The 22268-nt window shown below is 42.9% G+C and overlaps 1 protein-coding gene across 12 annotated transcripts in view; it reads left to right on the forward strand.

Annotated features, from left to right (window-relative positions):
- The window catches only part of EVI5 (ecotropic viral integration site 5), a 363365-nt gene that overhangs the window by 193263 nt on the left and 147834 nt on the right, over window positions 1-22268 (forward strand). For all 12 annotated transcript variants that reach the window (XR_004536596.1, XM_033916075.1, XM_033916071.1 and 9 more), the window contains one exon: window positions 12493-12588. Coding sequence is in view for 11 of the 12 variants with exons in the window: in XM_033916075.1 (XP_033771966.1) it covers window positions 12493-12588 (96 nt within the window). In the remaining variant the exon portion in view is untranslated. The remainder of the gene's footprint in view (window positions 1-12492; window positions 12589-22268) is intronic.

A 22268-nucleotide genomic window follows, 5' to 3' on the forward strand; every position in this document is an offset into this window, starting at 1 on the left:
GACCTCCCTAGGACCTTTAACCACTGTGCCACACTCTCCTCACTGCCTGGGATAACATATCATTATAGTGTTGTATGATGCTATTATACATTTAATTTTACATTGGTTTTATATTGGCGGTATATCAAATAAATTGAACTTGTATAAGCAGTGCACTCTGTGCAATAGGACCATCTCAGACACTGATTCACACAGTTGGTGCTTTCAGCATCCGGGCCCTGATCACTGGTTGGAATCTTGTAAGCACTGCTGCCAGCTACAAAAAAGATTCCGAAGGCTAGATGAGGATGTCCACCATCTCTGATTCTGAAACCCAGAGACCAACATCAGCATCGAAATTGGCACCGGCATTAATGCCATGCTCGGTTGGCTTTCTTCTCTATTACCTCCATTGGGGATGCCAACTATGAAAGCTAAGAAGTACAAGCATGCTTCCTCACCTCAAAAAGCATTGGCATCTTCTCAGACATCAACTTCATCAACATATCCCAAGTGTTGACATCCAGAGATCTCCTTCCCTGCAGGTGGTGTCACCTCAGAGGTGTACTTTGTCTTTGAGGTCACCAATGCCTTGACACCCCTGCTGTCGATCCAAAAGCAAATCAAGGAACTAGTGCAGAGGCAGTTGGCTTCCATGCTGCAAACATAAGCAGCTCAAGCCACTACTGTGACACTACTGGAACTAGCCAATTCTGAGCATCATTCCTCAAGGGCTTCAAGAACCAGGTCACATATGCCGTATTGACACCAGTCAAGAACCAGGACATCCAGATATCAGAACTCTTCCTCCTGTTTGATGTCAGACTAGCATTGTCAATGATCTAAGAACATAAGAATTGCCACTGCTGGGTCAGACCAGTGGTCCATCATGCCCAGCAGTCCACTCACACGGTGGCCCCTAGGTCAAAGACCAGTGCTCTAAATGATCCCAGCCTCACCTGCGTACTTTCCAGTTGAGCAGGAACTTGCCCAACTTTGTCTTGAATCCCTGGAGGGTGTTTTCCCCTACGACAAACTCCGGAAGAGCGTTCCAGTTTTCTACCACTCTCTGGGTGAAGAAGAACTTCCTTATGTTTGTACAGAATCTATCCCCTTTCAACTTTAGAGAGTGACCTCTTGTTCTCCCTTCCTTGGAGAGGGTGAACAACCTGTCTTCATCTACTAAGTCTATTCCTTTCAGGATCTTGAATGTTTCAATCATGTCCCCTCTCAATCTCCTCTTTTCGAGGGAGAAGAATCCCAGTTTCTCTAATCTCTCACTGTACGGCAACTCCTCCAGCCCCTTAACCATTTTAGTCGCTCTTCTCTGGACCCTTTCGAGTAGTACCGTGTCCTCCTTCATGTACAGCAACCAGTGCTGGATGCAGTAATCCAGGTGAGGGCGCAGCCAGCACTGTCCTTCTCATCGATGCGTGTCCAGACATCGATCATTGAGACTCAGATTTGTCTCATCATACCTACTCGAGTGCCTGGACATCTCGGCAAAGCAATCTTATGGTCTATCCTTTGACCCATCTCTACCACCACCTAGTAGGAGATCATCTTCAGAGAGTCTGTCTTTCATATGCTTCATCCGTCAAATGGGCCAAGCTTTTCCAGTGAAAATGGAGTCAGAATCAGCATCCAGGGCAGAACTCTTCAAGTCCTTGGATTTTCAGCAGATTCCCAAAGACTGTCTGAAACTGCCCTTTCATAATCTGATGAAAGATACTATGTTTAAAAAATGGGAGGCCCCATTCCTTGTTCCAGTGGCTCCCAGAAAACTGAATTCTTTTTACAGATAAACCTCAATTGCAACACCAATCTCTCCTGGTAGAATCTGCACTTAAGAAAGCTATAAGTTCCAGAGCTTGTGCTAGCACTCCTCCAGGAAGAGAGGGAAAAATCCTGGCCACATAGACTCAAAGACTCAGCGACAGTTAAGCTAGCGCCAGTGCCAGGCCTTGTATAGACTCCGGACTCCCTGACAGGCAGCGAGAGGGTGGCAGAATATGGAGGGCTCTTCATCGCTGGAGTTGGCTTGGTGTTGCCCAGTCTGTGGGGTCACCCCAGTTGACCTGGAAGGCTCTACAGTCTGGACAACACCAGGCTAACTCCAGCGATGAAGAGCTCTCTGTCTTCTGCCACCCTCCCGCTGCCTGTCAGGGAGTCTGGAGTCTATACAACTGGTCTATACGGGAACTGGTGCTCGCTTAACTGATGCAGAGTCTTTGAGTCTGTCTGCTCGTGAGGCCCTGTTGGTACCGCACCTCTGATGCAAACATGTCAAAGTGGGTGGAGCCAACAGGGCCTTCCCGAGCGCGTGGATGTGAAGGTTCTTCGTTGAAATTAGCACCGGTGCCGGGCCCTGCATGGAATCCATATTCTGGGTCAGGCAGTGGTAGGGTGGCAGAAGTAGGGAGGTTAGAGGAGGAAAAATGCTTGCTGGGGGAGGGGAGAGGAGAGAGTGATCGATGTTGGCTTAAGGGGTGTGGAGAAATGGAGAGAGTTGGTAAGGCTGGATGGATGGGTATGGAAAAATGCTGGACATGATGGGGGAGAAGGGATATGTTTCCTATGGGATGGAGAGGAAATGGTGAGGTAGAAATGCATGGGGAAGAGAAGGATGAGAGGGAGAAATGTTGGATATGGTTGAGGAGAGAGAACAGTGGGACAGATTGAAAGGGATACAAGGGGGAGGAATGTTGGACATAGTGGTGAAGGGAATGAGGAAGAGATATGGCATGTGCTGGAGAGGGGTGATAGAAAGAGAAATGTTGGACACGGGACTGGTGGGCAATGGTGAAAGAAGCTGCACATGATCCAGGAGAAATGTTGGATGTGGCAGGGGGGGGGGGGGATGGAGATATGCACGATGGATCTCTGTTTCTCTTTCCTCACTCCCTTTGCAGCAGGGGAGGGAATGCGTCCGCATCTGGAGTACTGCGTCCAATATTGGTCGCCATACCTTAAGAAGGATATGGTGATACTCAAGAGGGTTCAGAGGAGAGCGACACGTTTGATAAAAGGTATGGAAAACCTTTCATCCACTGAGAGACTGGAGAAATTGGGGCTCTTTTCCCTGGAGAAGAGGAGAATTAGAGGGGATCTGATAGAGACTTACAAGATCATGAAGGACATGGAGGAAGTGGAGAGGGACAGATTCTTCAAAAAAATTCTTTCGAAAACAACAAGAATGAGAGGGCATTCAGAAAAGTTGAAAGGGGACAGATTCAAAACCAATGCTAGGAAGTATTTTTTCACCCAACGGGTGGTGGACACCTGGAATGCGCTTCCAGAGGGCGTGATAGGGCAGAGTATGGTATTAGGGTTCAAGAAGGGATTGGACAATTTTCTGAAGGAGTAGGGGATAGAGTGATACAGATAGAGGACTACTACACAGGTCCTGGACCTGTTGGGCCACTGCACAAGCGGATTGCTGGGCACGAATGACCTCTGGTCTGATCCAGCAGAGGCACTTCTTATGTTATGTTTTTAATGAGAGAGAGAGAGGGAGACATGTTGCTAATGGGTTTGGAGGAGAGAGGAAGAAAAGTTGGACTCTTGGAGGGACAGAGAGAGATGTTGGTTGGGGATGGGAATGAATTCTGGAGGAGAGGAAGTGTGCAGGAGGTAGGAAGTAAGAAATGTTGGATGCACAGAAGAAAGCGCAACCAGAGACTAATAAAATCAGACAACAAAGGTAGGGAAAATGATTTTATTTTCAATTTAGTGATCAAAATGCATCAGTTTTGAGAATTTACATCTATCTATATTTTTTTTGTAACTGTTCCTGAGGTGACCTTGCATATTTTAAAGTCATCTGCCTTGACCTTTTTGAAAAAAAAAATGAATATAAATGATGATTAACATTTTCTCTGCGTACAGTGTGCTTTGTGTTTTTTAATTTTGTGGTTACCATTCTGCATTGTTAATAAGATTATATTGTGTGTATGTAAGAACTGAATGGAAGAAATTGCATTACAATTAGTACTATTATTATGGGGGTGTGGTCAGGGACAGAGGTTGGGCGGGGGTACCTGGTTGATATTTGTTGGACTTAGGGCATACTTGGCTTGAAGAAGTTGAGAAACCTACTGTAACCCATTCCACTAAAACTTTTTCCAACTTTGCTGATTCAGAATGAAGGATCCCTTCTCCATCCCAATCTACTGTAAATTTGGTCGTAGACTTTTTCAAAACAAGTTTCAAATTTTCTTTATTTTTGATATACCGATTATCAAGCAAATGTTGACTAGCAGAATCCTCAGTTATAACTTATACATGACATTTTATATGAAATCTCTAGTACAGAAATTATTCCACCAGAAGACCATCTGAATGCATTTTAGCATATCTCCAACAGTCTTTTTTGAAACATAAAGTATATAGCACGCTCTTTTTTGATGTATTTGTTGTCACCTCACGAGATCAGCGTTATACATTTCAATGAGGAGACAGACATGGCTCCAAGTGTCTGACCTCGATGCCAACGTCCAGGAATGTTTGACCAAAATTCCATTTCTGGGTGCCAAGTTATTTGGAGACAGAATTGAGGAGGCCACCCAAAAAAATCAAAAGACATGAGGACTCAATGACTACCCTATCATCTTCAGAGTCATCCAAGACAGAACCTCCTAAGCATTTTTACAATCCTAAACACTCTTCTTACTATCCCAACCGCAAATGTATTCCACCGTTTACGTCTTCCAGAGCTCCTCCACAAAGAACCTGCAGACAACAAAGGACTCAAAAATCCCAAATCGCAGACTCAACAGAAATCTCAAGTATTTATGACTTCATCCTGGAGACCCTAGCTAGTGTAATACAACTTATTCCTTAGACTCTTAAAGGAGGTTGTCTCACTCACTTCCACCAACTTTGCGCCCTTTTAACAACAGATCACTGGGTCCAAGGTTATGCTCTTCACCTACAGAAAATACCTCCAAACCATCTATAATAATAAAACGCTACGCGCACATACGCACTCTCGCCGCGTGTTCCCTGATCTGATGCGCTGTGCCGGCAAGAGTGTGCATGCACGCGTACTACATCACCACAGCCTCCCTGCTCTCCACTTCGTGCCGCTGTAGTAATGGCCCCACACTCGCGACTCGCCTTCGTGCCGGAGCCGGCAAAGAACAGCTCTCCCCAATCGTTAAAGCTACAGCACAGATTGGGAGGGAGGCTGCGACGGCCTTCCAACGCCATTACAGGGACCTGGATTTCGTCAACAGCTGGTGTCGCCGCGCTGTTTGCTGGAAACTAAAGAGTCCTCCCCTGTGACGCAGAACTAAAACGTAACCCGCATAAAAAAAAAGTGTGTGGGTTTTGCTCTTTTTTTTTTTTTTTTTTTAAGAGTCCCATGTGGCTACTGGAGTTCCCGTGCAGCCACCTCTCCTCCTCCTATCATATAGCAAGAAATGATCGCAGGAGGTTTTCAAAGGCTAAACCTGCCCCCACCCCACACCCTGCATTCTCCCGCTTTCCCTCCGCCTTCCTCTCTGCTGCTCAACCTGTACGAGCTCCACCCTCCCCACCGCTACAGTCAGCATTTAGAATTTATTAGTATTAGGATTTATCATCAGCATTTAATTACACGATCAAATTTCCATTCCTACGGCTCCTCCTTTTCTGTCGCCCCTGCCCCAGGGATTCCGCTCGCACTCATTCACACAAACGTGTAGGGTAGAGACGGGCAGAGCCCTGTGGCAGGGAAAGCCTGTCCGAGTGCATTAGGCCTGGGGCGCAGCTCCTGTTTTTCCTCAAACTCCGAGATGAAGAGAGCAAAAGAAAGTTTCGACATCGATAATGATCTGCCCCCCCCTCCCCAAGGAAGCAAACAGAAAACTCAATCCAAAAAGACGCTCTGTCACCCTTTAGCCAGATGCGAGGCAGCCACCATATAAAGTGTTAACTGTGATGGGCAAAAGGGAGTCGAGCAAACGTGGGACTCGGGCTGCACTTTATCGTGTTGTATTGATTTATTCATTTTGTACAACAGGGGAGGGGAGGGGGGTGTTCCTGTGTCTGGGCCCCATAATGAAAATGAGAAAGCCCTTTAAGAACGCGAGACCCTCGACTGCCACAGCAGAGCCTGAGAGATGAACTTTTGCGCTGCGATGCCTCTCCCGCCCTTTGCTCGGTACTGCAGCTCCTTTAACGGCGCGTGCCAGAGAGAGAGAGAGAGAGAGCACGCGCGAGAGACGGAGCAGTGGCAGAGGAGCGCCATGAGTAGCCGCTGCTTTCAGAAATCCGGGGGGGGGGGGGAGGAGGGGAGGGCACCTCACTCACCACAAAGGGACACCGGGGTTCCCTGCTCTTCTCCTCTACAGGCTATTAGGGGAGCGGGGAACCGAGAGAGGAGGAATCGAGTCTGCAGCTTGCAACATAAGGCGAGAGGGGACGGGCGAGGAAAGCTGGAAGCTGAAAGCAGGAGAAAGGAATGATAAGAATCATCCTAAAAAAAATAATAATAAAACGACCCCCCACCCCCAGGCTGCACCATCCCCTCTGAACAGCCGAGGAAAAAGAAAGACAGAAAGAAAAAAAATACAGAAATACAGAAACAGGCTAAGGAGAGAGAGAAATAAATAAATACAGACACACACACACATATTCTAGCACCCGTTAATGTAACGGGCTATAAGACTAGTTCTGCAAGAAAGTCTTTCCATCAGACCACCCTCCTTCACCAGGTGCTCTCAGCCCTCCAGCTCAACGCAATTGAACAAATACCTCTGTAGGGGAGGAGCCAGGGTTCTACTCCAAGTATTTCCTCATTCCAAAAAGATTAGAGGTCTCCATCCAACTCTGGACCTCCATACTCTCAAGAAATATGTAATGAAGGAGAAGTTTTGTACAGTATAGTCTCTCTGGGAACTCTTGTTACCACTGTTAGAGAAAAATTACTGGCTTTGCTTTCTAGATCTCAAATAAGTCTACATATACATTCCCATCCTCCCAGCCTACAGGAAATATCTTCACTTTTGAATGGGAACACACCACTTCCAACACAAAGTATTCCTGTTTGACCTGGCTTCTGCACCAAGATTATTCAAGAAATGCTTAGTGGTAGTTGCTGCAATTCTCCACTCCTGCAGTTTCCATGTGTTCCCTTATTTAGATGACTAGTTGATCAAGGTTTCAACACCTCAACAAGCTCACCAGGCCGTGAATGCAACAGTTCATACCATACCGCAAGTTTCAGCAAGGATTCATTGGGGTTTACAAAAGATTTTCCGACATTCATTTAAGTTTAATTATGGTGTTTCACTTATAAATGAGTATAGATCAGGAGCATTATGAAGGGGTAATCTACTCTTTATCTCCTCTATAAATTACCAGATATCTTCTTCATGTAATACCTTTTTTGTAATTCTTTTGTAATCCACCTTGAACTGCAAGGCATTGGCGGAATATAAATCTCTAATGTAATGTAATATGCCTTTAACAGTTTCCTGAAGTGGTAGTAGGAAGAGAGTTGGTGCAAATAGTTTGTTAGATTGTTCCAGACTTTAGGACCTTGAAAGTCAAAGGTAGGTTTGAATAATTTTTCTGATTGATTGTTCAGGTGAAGGAAAGATCAGTTTAAAGTGTTATACTGTTCAAGACCATCCAGATGGGCTCCTTCTTCCTTTCGTCAGCTGCACTTGCTTCTTTGCAGGGCCGTGGGCAGTGGCTACTGCATACTTCAAGTGGCTGACACGAAAGCCTTCCCTCTGATGTCGGAAGGAAAGCTTCCATGTCGGCTTCGGCAATGTGCTGGGAGTGTGCACGTGGTTTTGTGGAGGGGGTATGTGGTTGGAGGGCAAGAAAAAAGAGGCCTGCTGAGGTAACCCGTGGGAGCCTCTTGAGGTTCCTCCATCCCCGCAGGATCCCTATGACCCCAGGGGGATCCCCACAGACCCAGGGAGCAACCCATTTGGATTCCACCGTTCCCAGGGGGGAACCCATGGGATCCCTGTCAGCCCCATTACCGTGCAGCTCTCTAGCAGGGTGGAGACAGAGACTGTGTCTGAATTCAAGAAGACATAGGATAGGCACTTGGGTTATCTTAGATAGAGGAAGAGATAATGGTTACTGCAGATGGGCAAACTAGATGGGCCATTTGCCCTTTATCTGCCATCATGTTTCTATGTTTCTAAGACTGCAAAATTAATTGCTGGGACAGCGGTGATAATAGTGGCCCCATCATCAGTTTGAGAAGGAAGGAGGGTGGGAAACTCACGCAGTGCCGCGTACCCCCCACCAGCGGTTTGTGTACCTTTAGGGGTACCCGTACTGCATGTTGAGAACCTCTGTTATAGACCACTAGTGTTTAAGCCTGTTACATTAACGGGTGCTAGAATAGATGCTAGCCATTAACCAGTCAACAGGGATCACTATTAGACTAATAGAGTTTCTTTTTTTGGTATGCATTTTCAATATAGGTAGAGTTAAAATATTTGTGAAGATAAAAAAGAGGACACATAACCCCAGCCCCACCTATACCCTGACCCCACCCTCTACCATGCCCGGTCTCTGCCTCCCATTGATCCCAGTCCCACCATCTCACCTTTCACCATTTCCTTAGTCCTCTGTACCCTTTTGGCCCTCATCGATCCTCCATTGCATTTATCACTCTTTCAGTTCCAGCTCCATCCCTATCAATCCTTCCTTCCCTTGAATCCAAGACCATTCTTCCAGTCCCTATATTCCACCCCCACCCAGCTTCTCTTCCTTTTTTTACCCATTCTCTTGTACCCCACCCCAGGACCAATTTATCTTTTGTCTTTCCCCTGTCCCTCCCCACGGTACTGCAACTCTCCCCCTCCCCATTCCAACTCCCCCTCTCCATTCCACTTTAACCCTCTTCACCCAACCATACCCCAACACCAAGAGCCTGCACCAATTCAAACCCCACCCCCAACGGTATCCTCAGATTACTTCAGCTCCTAATTCCCCACCTACCTTCTCCCCGACCACTGCACTGAATCTTTGGGCAGGCTGGTAGCGGCTTGATCCAAAGCTGCATCTCTGTAACCCCAGCCCCACCTATACCCTGACCCCACCCATGCCCCGCCACTACCATGCCCGGACCCTGCCTCCCATCCCTATCTATCCTTTCTTCCTTTGCCTCCAAGGCCATTCTTCCTGTCCCTATATTCCACCCCCACCCAGCTTCTCTTCCTTTTTTACCCTTTCTCTTGTACCCAGCACCAATTCAAATCCCACCCCCAATGGTATCCTCAGGCCACTCTCTCCAGCTCCTGACTCTCCCACCTACCTCCTCCCAGGCCACTGCACTGAATCTTTGGGCAGGCTGGCAACGGCTTGCCCCAAAAGCTGCATCTCTGTAACCCTAGCCCCACCTATATCCTGACTGCACTCATGTCCCATCTCTACCATGCCCGGACCCTGCCTCCCACTGATCCCAATCCCACCACCTCTCCTTTCACCATTTCCTTAGTCCTCTGTACCATTATCGTGTGCTGAGACACTTCCCTGCCTCACCTACCTCCTCCCTGGTGGCACCAATTCAAACGCCACCCCTCAATGATATCCTCAGACTACTCTCTCCAGCACCTGACTCCCCCACCTATCCCCTCCCCGGCCACTGCACTGAATCTTTGGGCAGGCTGTCCTACCACCTCACCTTTCACCATGTCCTTAGTCCTCTGTACCGTTATGCGCTGAGACGCTTCCCTGCTCAGCTGTTCTAAGCTGCATCTCTGTAACTCCAGCCACCTATACCCTGACCCCACCCATGCCCCACCTCTACCATGCCCGGACCCTGCCTCCCACTGATCCCAGTCCCACCACCTCATCTTTCACCATTTCCTTAGTCCTCTGTACCGTTACCATGCACTGAGACACTTCCCTGCTCGGCGGGTCTATTGTACTGCGCATGCGGAGGCATGGAGTTTCAATCCTAATACGCATGCGCTGACTAAGGGTTTTATTATTATAGATACAACCAAACTTAAATTGGATTCATTTTTTCACTGGCAACCAATGTAACTACAGCAACAGGCTAGCCCTCTCAAATTTAATTAGGTAAATTAATCTAGCTGCTGTATTCTGGAGTAGTTGTAACCTGTTGTGTTCTTTTTCTGCGATACCATAATAGAAGGAGTTACAATAATCCAAATATTGGAGCAGAACTGTATGTTATATGTAATTTGATTTGATATGTAAGTATGTAATTTGTTATAGTGTGTATCTGAAGTGTTTTGCATGATAAATGTAAATCTTTTATTTTGTATGTTAATATGTAACTCGCCCTGAGTAAGGGCGGGTGAAAAATAAACAAACAAACAAACAAACTGCCTGTACAACTTTTCTGAAACTGGGCTGGCTTAAGACGGGTCTTATCGCTCTCAATTGTCTAAGTCTGAAGAAAATGTTTTTTAAAACAGGGAGTTAATCTGGTCTCCAAGGGTTAGGTAGGTGTCCAGGATAATGCCAACAACTTTAGATGTTCTTTGATTTTAAGTTTCTCTCCTGTAGCCAACACCAGATCCTTGTATGGAAGTGAGTTCTAATCACCAAACCAAAGCAGCTTTGTCTTCACTTTGTTTAATCTAAGGAAGTTCTTCTGTAATCAGGTACTTAGATCTTCAATAAGTTTTGCTAAGTATTGTAGTTTCTCATCGAAGGAGGTTTTCGCTGCACAAAGAAGGAGATACCATCTTCATAAGAAAATTTATGCATCTGGGGAAGGCAGAATCTCATGCCTAAGGCTCTTAGATGCACATTAAATAAGGAAGGAGACAGCGGAGAGCCTTATGGTACTCCACAGAAGGCATTCCAACTCTGGAACTTCCTACTACCCTTTCTTACCTCATACATAAGAACATAAGAATAGCCTTACTGGGTCAGACCAATTGTCCAGCTAGCCCAGTATGTTGTCTTCATGGAGGCCAATCCAAGTCACAAGTAGCAAAAACCCATATAGTAGCAGTATTTTCCAAGAATTCTATAAACTATTTTAATACTACACCATCTAATCCTTACTCACTTAGGGAGTGGTCAACTGCATCAAAAGTGGCTGAGATGTCAACCTGCTGCAAAACAGTTTGCTTACCTCTGTTTAGATAGGATTTTGGCTTTAATGCCAATTCAAACAATAAGGATTCTGTACTGTGCATTGTGTTGTGAGTTGTGAAGTGCGTCAGTACAATTTAAGAAGTCTGATAATTGAAACTTAATGCAGAATTCTAACAGTTTCACGGTCCATGGTATTCTCATAAGAATATAAGAATAGCCTTACTGGGTCAGACCAATGGTTCATCAAGCCTAGTAGCTCGTTCTCATGGTGGCCAATCCAGAGCTCTGAGTGAAAAAATATTCCCTTCTATTGGTTTTAAAAGGGCCTTAAACAATCTGGGCCAATCAGAGCCTCAGGCCCCTCCCATCCCAAGATGCACCGGGAAGGGAATTCCCATTTTAGACAACACAGCAGCAACTGTGAGGAGGGGTTCCATGTCCCTCCGGCTCATCTATTGAGGTAAGAACATAAGAAGTTGCCTCCGCTGAGGCAGACCAGAGGTCCATCTCGCCCAGCGGTCCGCTCTCGCGGCGGCCCATCAGGCCCACTGCCTGAACAGTGGTCTCTGACTAATTTTACAAATTACCTCTAATCCTATCCCTCTAACCTTACCTCTACCCTTATCTGTACCCCTCAATCCCTTTGTCCTCCAGGTACCTGTCCAGACCCTCTTTGAAGCCCTGTAGCGTGCTTCTGCCTATTACAACCTCCGGTAGCGCGTTCCATGTATCCACCACCCTCTGGGTGAAAAAGAACTTCCTGGCATTTGTTCTAAACCTTTCCCCTCTCAATTTCTCTGAGTGCCCCCTTGTACTTGTGGTTCCCCATAATTAGAAAAATCTGTCCCTGTCCACTTTTTCTATGCCCTTCATGATCTTGAAGGTTTCTATCATGTCTCCTCTGAGTCGTTGCTTTTCCAGCGAGAAAAGCCCCAGCTTTTTCAGTCTGTCAGTGTATGAGAGGTCCCCCATACCCTTTATTAGCTTAGTTGCTCTTCTCTGGACTCTCTCAAGTACCGCCATGTCCTTCTTGAGGTACGGCGACCAGTACTGGACACAGTACTCCAGATGTGGGCGCACCAATGCACGATACAGTGGCAGGATGACTTCCTTCGTCCTGGTCGTGATTCCTTTCTTAAGGGGGAGGGGGGGCAGCGGAGATGGAGAGTTTAGTTAGTGCAGCAGGAGAGCGTGGGCATCTCTCCTGCTGCAGGGGGGGGGGTCAGTCGGGTCACGGCGGGAGTTTAGTTAGTGCAGCCGTGGGCAATGGCTACTGCATACTTCACGTGGCTGACACGGAAGCCTTCCCTCTGATGGAAAACAGTTTAGCGACTGCTTTAAAGTTTTGAGAATCTGGACCTGAGTGGAAAAATATTTTCACTGGTTTCTATGTTTCTGCTACAGTGTGTGAAACTGCAATTTGGAAAATTATATAAAGATCCTGTGTAGGTCAAAATGTTTTTTATGTACTTTTTTTTCTAGAATAAGGAAGAAGTGATGGCAGTGAGGCTTCGAGAAGCAGACAGTATAGCAGCAGTGGCTGAACTCCAACAACATATTGCCGAGTTAGAAATCCAGGTACCAAACAAACATGTAAATTTAGACTTATTTACTGTGCCCATTTCCATCCTTGTTCTTTCCTATCCCTTGCTCTGTTTCTTGTTACCAGAATACAGTAATTTCTATTTACAGGTACTGTAACAATGTTTTTTTGTATCTGTTTTAAAAACAGGAAAAATAGTACATCAATTAAGAAAAGTTGACTATCCATTAGAAAACAAATACTTAAAGAAAATAGGGCCCCTTTCACAAAGCCGCAATAGTGCTTCTCCCACAGCAAATTCACCAATGGTCATTCAGTTCTTATGGGCTTTGGTACATTTGCTGTGGAGAAGCACTACTGCGGCTTTGTAAAAGAGGCCCATAGTCTTTATAAAGTGAAAGAGAGACTACAGTTAAATACACCTTACATGAAAGGCAATCAGCCCTAATTTCATTTATCAAGCCTCAAAATATTGCTGATATTTATGATGACTGTAAGGATGTGGTGGTAAAAGAAGGTGTTTGTCAGTGCAAAATACTGAAAATATGAAAGTGTCACCTCTGCTGATCAAATTGCATTGGCTACCAGTTGGTCCAAGCTATATGGAGGGATTAATACATTAACGGCGCATAATGCTATATATTATTCTAGGGAGTTTTTAATCTTACATTTTCTTAAATGTAGTAATGAGGCATATAAGAAGGATCACTCATAATGTTACATTGCAACCCTGAAAACTTTGAAAGAATGATTAGGAGTTTGGAAGCAGAAGGAAATTTTGTCGCAACATGACAATGCTAAGCCTCATACAGCATGAAACAACAGGGGCAATTGTTAAGATGAGTTTCACGATCCTACCTTATTCACCTTACAGTCCAAATGTAGCACCAGTATTTAGTGTTTTATACTATAATTATTTATTTATTATTTAGGTTTACTTAATTATTTTAAATTATATGGGACTCAGGGATAATTATTTATAATGTTTACATATTTATCTAAATGAAAGATGATTTAGAGGAATATAAGGGTGATTGCTATGATTTAATTTATTATGTGGGAGTTTATAAACTAAACTAAACCTTAAGTTTATATACCGCATCCTCTCCATAATTATAGAGCTCGGCATGGTTTACAGAAGCTTAATATAAAGAAGGAACACCATAGTGGGGGTTAGAGATTGAGTATAGAGGGAAGAAGACATTACATTTTTGTGAATAGCCTAGTTTTCAGATGCTTTCGGAATAGTTGGAAGAGATAGTTGATGGAGGGATATAGATATTAATTCAGGGTTGACTTTTAAGAAATGTTTTTTTTTTTTAATTAACTATATAATTAATATGATTGAGTTCTTTTAAAGGTTATATTTATTACAGGCAATATTTAAGGTATATTTATATATATATATATTATAATTTGGTTTAAAAGGATATATAAGGACCTTATGGTGTGATATAAAAGGAGATTCTTAGTTTAGGGGCACCTGGAGGGGGGCTTTAGATTATAAATCTACATGGATGCTTCCAAGCAGGCATTTTGTGTAAGGGGAGGAGTGTGGGGGGGAGGGTTATCTTTTTATGGGATATTGGACGTGTGTTGTATGTTTCATATTTAGACATGGAAAATTTTGGGAATATCTTTTAAGGTACCAGTATATTGAAATGTATAATGAATTTTAAACTTTTTTCTTTAAATGTTAATGGTCTTAATCATCCTATTAAAAGAAAGAAAACTCTTAACTTTTTGAAACAATAGGACACTGATATTTATTATATTCAGGAAACACATCTATCCGCAATTGAATCAGCAAAATTGGAGGGTGGGTGGGTGAGTGAGTGAAACATTGTTTTTATACTCCTGCTGTGGGTAAGAAGGCTGGGGATGCTATCTTAGTATATAGGAAATGTTCTGCAATGTTTAATTTAATTTCTGCTGATATCTCAGGGAGGTGTGAACATGAGCTTTGGGAATGATACTTTGGCGCTCTTTAATGTATATGCTCCTAATTTGAATCAAATGGAATTTTTAAAAACTCTCCAACCAGTTGATTCTACCACTGGCTGCTTCTAATTTGGTAGTGGCTGGGGACTTCAATGCTGTTATGGATTCAGTGTTGGATAAAAAACATAGTAAGGTATTAAAATCATTAGGTTTAGATAACTTGGTTAAATCCTGTGATTTAAAGGATATATGGAGTGTTCTTAATTGTAATGCTCAGGAATTTTCTTTTTGCTCCCATGTTCATAAATCATTTTCATGTATAGATTATATTTTTGTTTTGGATCAATTAGTTCTGCAGGTAACAAAAGCCATCATAGATCCAATCATTTTATCCGATCATGGTGGAGTTTGGGTTGAATTTAATTTTGCTGAAAAAGATAGTAATAGACCTGTGTGGAGATTTAATAATGCACTGCTTGCAGATGATAAATTTATTGAGGAATTTCAACTAAAAATGAATAAATTTTTTCAAATCAATGCCTCAGAGGAAATTTCTTTAGAAATACTTTGGGTTGCTCTCAAAGCTACTATGAGAGACCAAATTATCTCATATTCAGCTTATGTAAGGAAAAAACTTAAATTGGAATTCTTTAATCTGGAACAAAATATTAAAGATTTGGAGTCACAATTGGCCTCGAAATGGGAGCAAACTACTTACAGGCTCTCTTAAAAGCTAAATATAAATATCATGAGATTTCCTCTCAAATGGCTAGGAAAGAGTTGTTTTCTCAGCAGGCTTTGTATTATGGAAACTCAAATAAAGCGGGAAGAATATTAGCTAATTATCTGAAAGCGAAAAAAAAAGAAAAGTAATAATTGTGGATATCACAGATCAGAATGGGGTAACTCAATCCCAGACTGGAAATATCTTCTGAGCTTTATTTATTTATTCAAATAAAGAACTTGACAGGTTGGAATTTTTAAAATTAATTAAGGGACCTAAAATTCCTGAGCATAAAAAAGGATCTCTGGAAATGCTTATTTCACTGAAAGAAATACAAGCAGTGTTGAGATCCCTTAGTGTTGGATCCGCTCCAGGTGGTGATGGTTTTACTGTAGAGTTTTATAAATCATTTCAAAATATTCTATTACCTCATTAAATTTATACCAGGTTCAACTTATTAAGGGTTGCGTTACAGCAGTGGTCTCAAACTCAAACCCTTTGCAGGGCCACATTTTGGATTTGTAGGTACTTGGAGGGCCTCAGAAAAAATAGTTAATGCCTTATTAAAGAAATGACAATTTTGTATGAGGTAAAACTCTTTATAGTTTATAAATCTTTTCTTTTGGCTAAGTCTTAATAATAATATTGTCGTTTTTAGCTAAAGAGACATATGATCAAGAAATTGTTTTATTTTACTTTTGTGATTATGATAAACATACCGAGGGCCTCAAAATAGTACCTGGTGGGCCGCATGTTTGAGACCACTGCGTTACAGGTACTATGGCAGAATCTTTAACTATTGTTTTGCTGAAGCCAAATAAAGATCCTACGTTGGTTTCAAATTACAGGCCTATTTATTTGATTAATGTAGATGGATAACTTCTAGCTAAGTTATTGGCTCTACGCTTGGCCAAGGCCCTCCCTTATATTATAGGTATGCACCAAATGGGGTTCTTTGCTCAAAGACATTCTTCAAATAACACCAGATTGGCTTTTCACATATTAAATTTAACAAAAGCCATGGATGATCCGGCCTTCTCTGTTTCTTTGGATGCAGAGAAGGTGGAATGGACCTTTATATATCAAGCAATGGACTGTTTTGGTATTGGTTCGGGGATTTATACAAATGATTCAAACCTTGTACAGCTCCCCTTCTGCTAGACTGAATATTAATAATAATTTTTTGGAACATTTTTGTCTGGAGAGGGAGTTAGACAAGGATGTCCATTATCTCCTTTGTTGTTTGATATTGTACTGGAACCCTTGCTATTGGCTATTCAACAAACAAAGGAGATTCAGGGTATTCTTTATACAGGTCGGGAATATAAAGTCTCTGCGTATGCAGATGATATTTTACTTCATTTGAGGAATCCTGAAACTACCATTCTACATTTACTAGATGCGATTGATATATTTGGAAAATTTTCAGGATATAAGATAAATTGGAGTAAATCAGAAGTTCTTCCGCTTAATGTACATTGTCCAAAAGGATTATTTGATTCATTCCCCCTTTCTTTTGTTTAATTTTCCTAGTGACGTTTTTTTGTTATGAGTATGGGTGTGTTGAAAAATGTAAAGTCTTTAGATAAAATTGGGTAGTGATATGTTCTTTTTTTCCCCAATGAATGTAGTATAATTTGTTTTGTCCTCTTAAGTGGCTTGGAATATTGATGATGATATATTTTGTTCTACATCTTATGAATGTGAGTAGTGTTTCTTGTTTCCTTTAGTTTATTTCATGTTTTATACATTTAAAAATGCTAATTGGGGTAGGGGAATCTAGTTTACATGGAAGGAGAGTGGTGTAGGAGACGTCAGTGTAGTACTATAGGTGAAAGAAGGATAGTGGCGCTGTGGAAATAACATACTGTTAAAACCTGTTGTGTTTTTTGGAGTTTATATCTGATATTTGGCTTTTTGGTGCTGGTGTGCAGAAGTTAAAAAAAAACCACACACTTAAAATTTTTTTTAAAAAAGTGTTCATCCTAAAAGGCATAAATACAGTAAAGAGGAACACTGAGATTCTGTTTCTCTTGAATGCTCTAGAGGGCGATGATGACCAAAAAATACAGGTTTTTCTAACTGATACTGAAGTTTATTTTCTCTAAAACAGTTCAGCAGCAATTGCTGTGAAAAAGAGGATGTCTGTCTACAATCTTTAGTTTCTTTATCATAATCCACCAACATTCTCATATGTAAAACTGCAATGAAAAGCGGCTCAAAAAGGCTGCTTTTAATGAATAACTATAGAAATAGTGTGTACGAGGCTGCTGCCACAAAAATATTTCATATGTTCTTTTCTTTTCTCCAAATTTCTTTATTAAAGATTTTCAGATAGATCTTATACAATAGTCAGAACATTCTAGTAACAAAAATACCCTCAATACAGAGTAGAAAGTAAAATCAACAGAGCAGCATGAATCAATAACAAAAAGTAATTACAAAATGAGTCCCAATTCCCTCCCACCCCACCCCTAAAGAGTCCTCCTCCTGAACCGAAGAAATAGTGAAAAGCTAATGAGTGAAATCAATAAATGTCAATTGTCTAGGTTGTGGGTCGCTGTTGGTGTACCTCCTTCCAAGAAATAAAAGGGTCCCAAGTCTTATAAAAGAGTGCCAGATGACCCGATTTTAAGGCAGTTAGTTTAGACAGAAATCCCAGCTATCCCCACCCGTCCCCACCAGAATCCCTTCCGTCCCCGCCTGTCCCTGCTAGAATCCCCTCCATCCCCGCCTGTCCCCATGAGGAATCCCTTCCGGGACCACCCAATCCCGCGAGGAATCTCCTCTGTCCCCACCCATCCCCCCATAAAAGTTACCTGTCCCCATAAAAAACAGCAATTACTTCTGATAGTTTTGATTTTTTTTTAAAGTCTTAATTTATTTAAACCTACAATAAAATACAATATAAACAAATAAAAGTGAACAGAAATAAGAGATGCATACATCACCGGAAAGAATTAGAATAGACATTAGGTCATGTGACTATAGGATTGACAATTTCTTGTTAAAAGAAATAAGAGTTGGATTTTTTGGCAATATAAAGCTCATATCTGTAGAGCAAACAAATCCGGTTCCACCATCTGGCATAGGTAACTTGTGAGAGGTCCTTCCAAGATCCACAAATTATTTTTAATGTAGCAATGAGTAAAGAATCAATACAGCATCAAAATAATTTAAAGCAGAATTGAGAGAACCACTTTTCAGGACAATGGTTGCATAAGAAAAGTATGCCAAAACTGAACTGGAAAACCCCAAAACAAACTCAGCAAGTACTTCATTTTGTACTAAACACAATTGGTGGCATAACCATGAGAGGGGGCTGGGCTTCCCATCTTGAGGTTATCCCCCCCTCAAAATGAATATCTCCCTTGTTATAGCTGGTGGGACTTTTATTCCCCATCATCTTGGTCCCCATTTCTGCTTTTGTCTATTTTCTACTAATTCTCTTTCCAGGCCTTGAGAACCCTAGTTCCATCCCCGTGGGAATCCTATGAGCATGGGTGGGGGGGATCCCCGTGGGACCCATGGTTTTTCACAATCCCCGTTCCCGTGCAGACCAATGGTTTAGACATCAAAAATACATAGTCCAATTTGCGGCACATAATCTCCAAAGAAGGGAGTGAGGGATTTTTCCATTCCTGGGCCAATGCCAATCTAGCTGCTACAAAAATAAAAGAAGCCAGTTTATGGATCCTAGGATGAACCCCCAGTGGGCATACATTCAGTAAGCAATACTCCGCCCACTCCAGGTACTGTTCTCCTGTAATCGGGTTAATTAATGTAAAAACGGAGCTCCAAAAGTTACCTAGTTTTGGGCATGTCCACCAGATATGATACATGTCACCCTGTTCTCCACAATCTCCCCAACAATTTCTGTCTCCCAGTTGAAACCAAGCCCGGAGTCTGGCTGCAGTATAGTACCAATGAAACAGCATTTTGTGCCCAATTTCATTCAGGTAGCTAGCAACTGATACCTTGAGCAAATAGGAAAGGTTACGGCGCCATTGCTGAAATGTTAATGTGATTTGAAGATCCCTTTCACATCTCTCCATATGAATAGAAATGGGATCATGAAAATCCAACAAAGCCAAGTAAAGTCTGGAAACAGCACTCTTACCACCTCCTCTACTTAGTGCCCTTTCCAGATTGGTCTCAGCAAGGGTAAGATCATCACTTGCATGATGTGTTATATAAGTACGTAGCTGAGTGTATCTAAATGAGTCAACATCTGGTAAGCCATATTCATCATGTAATGTCTGGAAAGGTACTACCTGCTCCTCCTCCCATAACTGACTTATGATATAAAGTCCCCATCTACCCCAGCCCAAGAAGGTCTTATCATTGTGGGCTGGTTGGCACTCAGGCAAATAGCCCAAAGAGGTTTGCTGAAAGTACATTCTCTTAGGGATAAATTGAACCTGTATTGCAGACCATACCTGTAGGAAGCCATGTATTGCCAGTGGGACCCGTGAAATGATTGCTCGAAGAGAGGGCACAGGCAACCAGGGTACCGCCCGCAGAGGTGTTGAAGGAGTCCAGCTCTCCTTCAACTTCACCCATAATTTGGGGGAGTGCAACAGCCGATCAGATAGATTTTCAGCAGCTATTTGAGCAGCCTAAGGTGGATTTGGCAGTGGCACAGGTAACCAAGCACACTGCCCCTCCCGAGTGAAGGAGGAGTGATGCTGAAATATTTCAGGATTTCAGAGTGGACAAGTTCTTGAAGAAGCTTTTTGAAGTTGCTTCTTCAGATATTAAGGCAGCAGCAGAAACAACAATTTTGGCAGAAGCATCATTTTAATGACCTGAATTCTACCTGACCAAGAAATCGTTAGGCCTTCCTATTGTTCAAGCATCAAAATTAGCTCCCTAAGTTTAGAGGAAAGATTATCAGCTTTACCAAAAGAATTAAACACCCAAAGGAGGTGAAGGGCTAGCATCTTGCTAAAGGTTTTGTAATATGTATTAGAGAACACATCGGGTCCAGGTGACTTACCGACAGGCAAGTCCTTTATGGCCCACTGTACTTCCTCAAGTTCAATAGGTCTTGAGAGATCCTCTCCCTCTAGTTCCTGTAGAGATGGTAATGGTATTGTATTCAAAGAAGAGTAATATCCTCTGCTAGGGGAACATAATCTGGAATATAAAGATTAACATAAAATTGTGTAAAGGTGTCACAGCTTCAGCAGTAGTATATAGGGTACCAGCAGGTCCATATATAGAGGAGACAAAATTTTCAGGACTCCTGCTTCTTCAATTTGTGAGCTAGTAATCAACTTGCTTTATTACCAAATTCAAAGTGAGTCTGTTGCGCTTTCTCCAATTGAGAAGCTAAGGATTCTAGGTGGAGTATGTGAAGATCCAAGCACAACTCGTGAAGTTGTTGGAGCAGAGCTGAAGTGGTGTCCCTCTGCTTGGCCCTCACCTCTAGATCTGCAATTTGTTGAAGCGATGAGTTTTTCTGGCCCTGAGCGGTGGTGTGTAAATGGGCCTTCAAAGCAAACAAGCGGCCACTCATCACTGTTTTATGTCCCTCCCAGAGTGGCGGGTGCAACATCACCAGTATAATTTATATCTAAATAATCCAGAAGTTCTTTTTCTATTTGCTTAACTTGTTGAAGAACCAACAATAAAGCATCATCAAGATGCCATTGAAAGGACTTACGATCTGGTTTCCAACAGGGTAAGGCCTAGAGTCAAGAGAGCATGGTCCGACCACTTGCGAAACAAGATCTCAGTAGCTTCCAAAGTACCCAAAATAGTAGAGTCCCCAAACCAATAATCTATACAGGAGAATGTTTTGTGGACTGCAGAGTAATAAGTGTAATCTCTAGTGTGGGGATGTAACTCTCTCCATAGATCTATAAGGTACCTTTGTTTTAAAAACTTTTTGAACGCTCCTCTAGCGATACTACCATAAGAGGTATTCGTGGCTGAGTTATCCAGGGCAGGGCTCATTGTCAAATTGAAGTCCCCTCCCTACAGTAGGGAACCCTCCGCAAATTGCAGGAAGAGTTGAGTAAGGCTTTCAAGGAACCCAGCTTGATCTTCATTGGGGAAGTAAACATTTACCAACGTGAATGTCTAAGAGTCAGTGTTCACCCTAAGCAAGACATATCTGCCCTCTCTATCCCTTACCGCCGGTGTATTTGCCAAGGGAGATCCCGGGACAGTGCAATGAGTACTCAAGATTTTTTTCTTGCTGATTGAATGCAAAATACAGGAGAGGATATTTGTTGTGGCAACAGTGTTTTTCGTGAAGAGGTATAAAAACATAAGAATTCCCAGTCACTTCTACTGACACCTGCTGCGACCCCCCCCCCCAAGTGATCGCAGCAGAAGAGATGCCCAATCACTACTGCAGACACCTGCCATGACTCCCCCCAAATGATTGCGGCAGAGAGATGCTCGCGACCCCCGATAGTTCTTCAGAAGGAGAGATACCCATTCTCCCCTTCTGTGATCATTCGGGGAGATCTTGGCAGGTTCTAGCAGAAGAGAGTGTGGGCATCTCTCCTGCCGCAATCATTCGGGGGGGCTGCAGTGGGTTCTGGCAGGAGAGACTGGGTATCTCTCCTGTGCAATCATTGCAGGGGGACAGGATGGTTCCACGATTCTCTAACTGGTGTATATGACAGATGCCAGTTAGAGAATTCCACATCTAAAGGTTTTGTTTTGGGCATTTGGGACTTGGGTGATTTCACCCCCCTCCCGCCCCCTGAAAATATAACTTAAAGGTAGATGTGGTGGCGGTCTGGCCAATTAAACACCTGAACGTACAGGTAGGCCATTCTTGAAAACCCCCCCCCCCCCCCCACATTTTGGACTTTTTTTCGAGAATGGACATTTTCCTGCTGCCTACTTTGGACACTTAAAGCCTTAGGCCAAAAAGGGATTTAGATTTTTTTTTTTTTTTATGCCCCTACATTTCACTAAATAAAAGCACTTTTTTGTCTAAAGCAGTGGTTCTCAACCTAATCCTCCGAACACAACTTGCCAATTAGGTTTTTAGAATATCCACAATGAATATGCATGAAATAGATAGTA

Source organism: Geotrypetes seraphini, chromosome 12 (genome assembly GCF_902459505.1).
Source record: "Geotrypetes seraphini chromosome 12, aGeoSer1.1, whole genome shotgun sequence".
Lineage (NCBI taxonomy): Eukaryota > Metazoa > Chordata > Amphibia > Gymnophiona > Dermophiidae > Geotrypetes > Geotrypetes seraphini.